At 45.7% G+C, this 5,298-nt stretch overlaps 1 protein-coding gene across 2 annotated transcripts in view; it reads right to left on the reverse strand.

Annotated features, from left to right (window-relative positions):
• Positions 1 to 4,840, reverse strand: part of llgl1 (LLGL scribble cell polarity complex component 1) — a 28,838-nt gene extending 23,998 nt beyond the window's left edge. Inside the window, exons 1-2 of one of the 2 annotated variants that reach the window (XM_062407708.1) lie at positions 4,501 to 4,840; positions 1,976 to 2,073 (exon numbers count right to left, since the gene is read on the reverse strand). In XM_062407708.1, the coding sequence (XP_062263692.1) occupies positions 1,976 to 2,073; positions 4,501 to 4,581 (179 nt within the window). In that variant the 5' untranslated portion in view covers positions 4,582 to 4,840. The remainder of the gene's footprint in view (positions 1 to 1,975; positions 2,074 to 4,500) is intronic. The other variant, XM_062407707.1, reaches the window with a different exon arrangement.
• Positions 4,841 to 5,298: the final 458 nt, after the last annotated feature.

The following is a 5,298-nucleotide window of genomic DNA, read 5'->3' on the forward strand; positions in this document are numbered from 1 at the left end:
ATTTTTGCTTTTCGTTTTGACAGAAATAATAATGTGATGTTTTCTGGCGTCTCCACCACACAAGTAAGTTCACTCAGGTCTGGAGGATATCAGTGCTCCTGTGATGTGGATTTTACACTTAACCATGTTGCATTGTCAGCCTCCCTTCCTACTTATAATGTCCGCAAACTGGTTAAACAATCACAGTTTGTACGAACATTCACTAAAATCCAAAACCCTGGCATGTCTGTGTTGATCAATCCCTTCGCCTGCTTTCCACTTCACCTCACAGACGAAACATGCGAGACAAACCTAAAACATGTGAAGCAAAAATTTGAAAGCAAAATAGTAAAAAAAAACACTGCTTCCTTTAAAGTGTACACACAGGCTTTGACATTATCTAAGGATGACAATGGTCTGAGCTGAGGCTCACCTGCTCCATCAGTAAACGGGGGGGGGGGGGGCCCAACACTGGGCAAACCACAACACGTCAACATGCTGATGTTAGGCTGCTGCTCTAATTACAGAACCATCGTTATAATCATGGCCCCGTTCAGACGTGGCGTTAACACCCATCTGGTGATCTGTTCTCAAGTGGACGGCTTTAAGTGCAGGTGGGAATAGACCCAAGACGCACTGGAGATCTGATCACTCAGAAGTGGTCTAAAGACACATCAGGCTTCATTCCTTTATCTGTGTGAATGCGTCCTTGGCGACGTGAAGCTCCGCTGCTGTCTACTGATGAGCTACAGTTTCATAAAGAACTCAAATGATTGAGTTTCCCATGCATCGTTTTATTTGCGGCCACTGCCGCTATATCAACATTTCACTTTTTGACTGACATGCAGAGTCAAATTACAGCTTTGTCCTCGTGCAGACCATGAGCCAAACCACTACTCATACCCAGAACAGCTTTACACGTTCCAACTCATCCTGTTTTGCTAAAACGGACAGAGCCTTGCATCGTCACCACCAGGGTTGAGGGTTAGATTCCAACTGACCACGAACTAGAAAAATGCATATATGGTATGTCTGTCGCTCCACGGTTTGAGGGTCTTGGTTTGATTTTCATAGTTCTGGACGGGAGGTCAATTAACTATGACATTAAACTCATCCCGTGAAGTTATGGTAACAACACTGCAGCTGAGTAATGAAGGGCAGCATCAACAGCAACAGTCAGATGATCACTTAATTGTAAACAAACCCTTATTTTGACCATAATATCAAAACCACCAGAAATTGAGTGCACTTAAAATATCCCCTGCAAAGAGAAACCCTGTGCTAACATTACTCCAGTAACTACTGTAGGTCACACCGCAAAATATGAAAGTTTTAAAAAAGACAGTTTGGATAGTTGTTCAAAGTTCAGCTCAGATTTCTCTTCATGAAACGTATAAAGTGTCTGATCATTCATTCAGATTTCTGTACTAAAGAAATGGCACCATATTCCTAGATATCAGACATTTAGTTAAACAAATAACAACTTAACGGATAATGCAATCATAACCTATTATAATAGAATTAGAATAACAGGCAAAATTCGTAAATATAGTCAGTTTAGTAGTGAAAGGCAGATCAGTCCTCTTCAGTGGTGCAGACAGACACACACACAGCACACACTCCACTGAGCGGATGTTAACGTAACAGCTCTGCCGCAGATACAGACCGTCACTTTTTTCCTCAACATTACAAAAATAGCTTTGAGCAAGAAAATCCAACAGCGCTGTAAGAAAATAGGAAACGCAGCACCCACCTTCCAGCTCAGCGCGACTGAAATAGAACGAGAGTGTGGAACCTTTATGTAGACGTGGTGTTATTTGAATCACAATGACAGCTGCGGTTTCTCATCCTTAAACATGCACAGGGGACAAAATCTTACGAGAAATCACAAGAGGATGACAGATGCATGAATCACTGAGAGAACCAGGAGCAGGAGGCGGCACCGTAACTGCACTGCAGAGCTGTGGATGCGACAATGTCAAAAAGAAAAGGATACACTTTGATGGCTCCTGACTTTGTTCCAATGGCCATAAGTTGCAGTTTGGGGTCAAAGGCCAAAGCACTGGGCTGATGGGGAAAGCCATGCTCCACAGTCTGTTGGAGACAGACAGGCAGAGGAAAAGAGTGGGAGAGACAAAGAGATGAAAGAGACATTAACAGCAGTTACAAGACAATCGTTTTAAATTCAATCTCCCACGTCTGTGTGTGCTGCTGCAGACTGTGATGTCAGTGAGGCGTCTGAAAGGGAGCGCGCCCTTAATAAAAGTTCCTAAAAAGCACTAATGGCAGCAGCATTGTTTTTATTATCTTAAATGAGATTCACATGAATTCACAGTTTTCCCCCTCTGCCCACGCGGGGAGAAGACGAGACAGCTCGGAAAAGCATTTTGCTCTTCAGAGGAAAAACTCAGTGAAACCACGGAGGGAGATGACTGAACCTTTGTTTAGAGGGTCGAGTGGACTTCTGAGTTTTGTGGCCACGGACCACTGAGCGTTTTCTGTCACAAACAAATCTGGGAATGAGCTTGGCACTGAGATATGATGTAAAACATTAACCTCAGTTTCTCGGCAGTACCAGGGTACTTACAAACAAACACACACACACTGACACAACCATCAAAGGAGCACTCCTGGTGAGAGACCACCTCTGATTGTTGTGGCAGCTGGTGCCAAGTGTGTGTGTACGTGTGTTGTCACACTGCAGCAAATTGTTCATGGACATTCGGCTTCGCTCTTTTTCTTTGTGCAGAAATGCAGAAAATGTGTTGGTTCCAGTTTATGAAGTGTGAGACTTTGTGGTCTTTTTGTCGTGTGGGACAGGAAATGAGTGTTTGTCTGACCATAAACACAATCTGGACAAAACTCTTAAGTTTTATAAAGACTCATTAGTCCAAACATGACAAACAAGGTTCTTCAATCATGACAGATACATCTTGTGTTTAAACTGAGAACATGAGTAGAGATTATGTTGTGTTGCCTTCTGTGCAAAACAAATAGTGGCTTTCATCATCGAACAAACACTGTGTTCTACTTTGTGAGTGACACCGTGTGCAGACTGACAGCCGCCTCATCTAACCTGGGTTCAAGGCCACCGAGATGCTCAACTCGACACAGTGTGATGCTGCAGCTCCTCCTAAACACTACACAAGCAGCTGATACAAAACAATTACAGATATACGTTCCTGAGACAAATGGCTGCTGCATCCTACTTCCAGGACTCCTCCTGAGAAGTGGATCTGAACTTTGCGGAGGCCAAGAGCTCCTAAACCAGACGTGAACACAGGCCCAACGGGAAGGGCGTGCGTGTGAATGTTAACACAAGCCTCAGGAAGCTGAGGTTTACTATACATGAACTGGTTAATATCCATATGGATGTGATGGCAGAGTTGAGTTGTATGAAACCTGACACTCGTGGGGTTTCGACCACAGATCCTCAAACACTGAAACAATGTGGAGGTCTGAGGAAAATACCTCTGAGCTTTAGCAGGGCTGGTGTAGCTCCTAGGGCTGGATATGAAAATCACATCAGTCAATATTAACACAATGTCACTTTATTGATTCTTTTAAAGCAACACTAGGTAGTTGTATACCTTCAAAAGACACCTGCAGAATCATTTGATGTTACACAAACTTATAATGGGACGAAACCACAGCACTCCCTGGAAACCTGAAACTACGCAACTCTGCTCTATGTTGTACGTCACATGCTAGCAACCAGGGCTAGGGGCTAACAGCTAGCTAAAGAGACAACTAGCCACTGGCCATGTTGTTATTGGACAAGAAAGTGTATTGTCCTGTTGTGCTTGCTTGACGTTGGGCTGTGTAAGTTGTCCATTCTCTAGTTTATCATCAGAGACCAATCTTGACTTCCTGCTTGTCAACAAATGCACAGGACTACAGCTGTACTTAGCTATCCCACCTGCAGGGGGAGCTCAAGAGTGGAGCATGGTGACGCTTTAAGTTTAAAAGATGTTTTAAACTGTTCTTTACGAGCAGAGACCACTTGGCTTCCGGGGACTTGATACTTATTGATTGTTGATGGGTGCACCGCCTCAGCAGTCTCTTCAGGAGAAGCACTGACAGCCATTTTGACCAATATCCACAAGTCGCACGTGAAGCATCCCACTGACACAAGCAGCTGCTGGTGATTAACCACAGACGGTCTCCACGGTTCACTGTGGACGTGGGCCTCGTTTTTTGTGGAAGCTGATTAACGGGCCAATTAACAACTCTCACACACTCACTAACACACACACACACACACACAGACAGACAGACAGACAGACACACACAGTAACAAAGCCCCCTGCACGTCGCACTCCAGCACTGAAGCTACTTTGTGTTTGCACAGAAACAAACGCTCCTGCTGCTTCTTAACTTCAGTCCTGCTCCTGTTATCAGAGGAAATGCTGTGTTTAGTTTGTGAGGAAGAGGAGAAGAAGAATAAAGAAGAGGAGATAAAGAGGAAGAAACACTCTCTCCCTCCGTCCCTCTCTCTCTCCTCTTGTCCCGTTACTTTACCTTGTTGAAGGCGAACAGCTCCTGTTTGATCTTCTCCCTCTGCGGGTCGGTTCCCTGCCGGCGGAACCGAAACTTCATCATCTTGGCGCCGGGCGGGGAGGAAGGGGGGGGGACCGGGGAGGATAAAAACACGGATCCAACGAGCCGGGGGTGCTCGGCGGCAGGAGCGGGCGATGCTAATGCTAGCTAAGCGAGTGGCCCATGCAGGCTGTGCGCGGGGCTGCGTCGCTGCAGCGGGCTGCGGTTCTCTCCTCCCTCCCTTCGCTCGCGCTCCTGGAGCCTCTTCGGTCGCGGTGGGTTTGACCGCAGCCCCCGCCCTCCGTTCCTGTTCCCGGTTCGCACCGCACCGAACCCCGTCACCGGCGGCCAATCGGAGGCGACAGAGACGAGAGGACACCCCCACTCCACCCTGCGCCCCGGAGGAGGAGGGCGCTCGGTTTGTGGCACGGCACGCACAGCGGATGCGACACCTAGTGGAGGAGTCTATAGGAGTCGGTAACCGGGCGGTGCGGTGATTAAAATGAAGCCACCCGGCGGTGAAGAGTCACTGAGCGTTAATAAGTTAAAACCTGTTGAGCGCAAAATCTGTAAATGTTTGTTTTTATATTTGTACATAAAGAAGAAGGGTTCGTGTTAATTCGGAGAAAGGTGTTAATATTGTTCTTATGATTAATATTAGTATGATTATGATATATGAAAATAATATGTACATATATAACAGCAGAACACTTTATGCTACAACTTTAATGTTCATTATTTCACAGTCAAATCAATTATGTACAACAGATATTTACAAAA

Source organism: Platichthys flesus, chromosome 16 (genome assembly GCF_949316205.1).
Source record: "Platichthys flesus chromosome 16, fPlaFle2.1, whole genome shotgun sequence".
NCBI lineage: Eukaryota > Metazoa > Chordata > Actinopteri > Pleuronectiformes > Pleuronectidae > Platichthys > Platichthys flesus.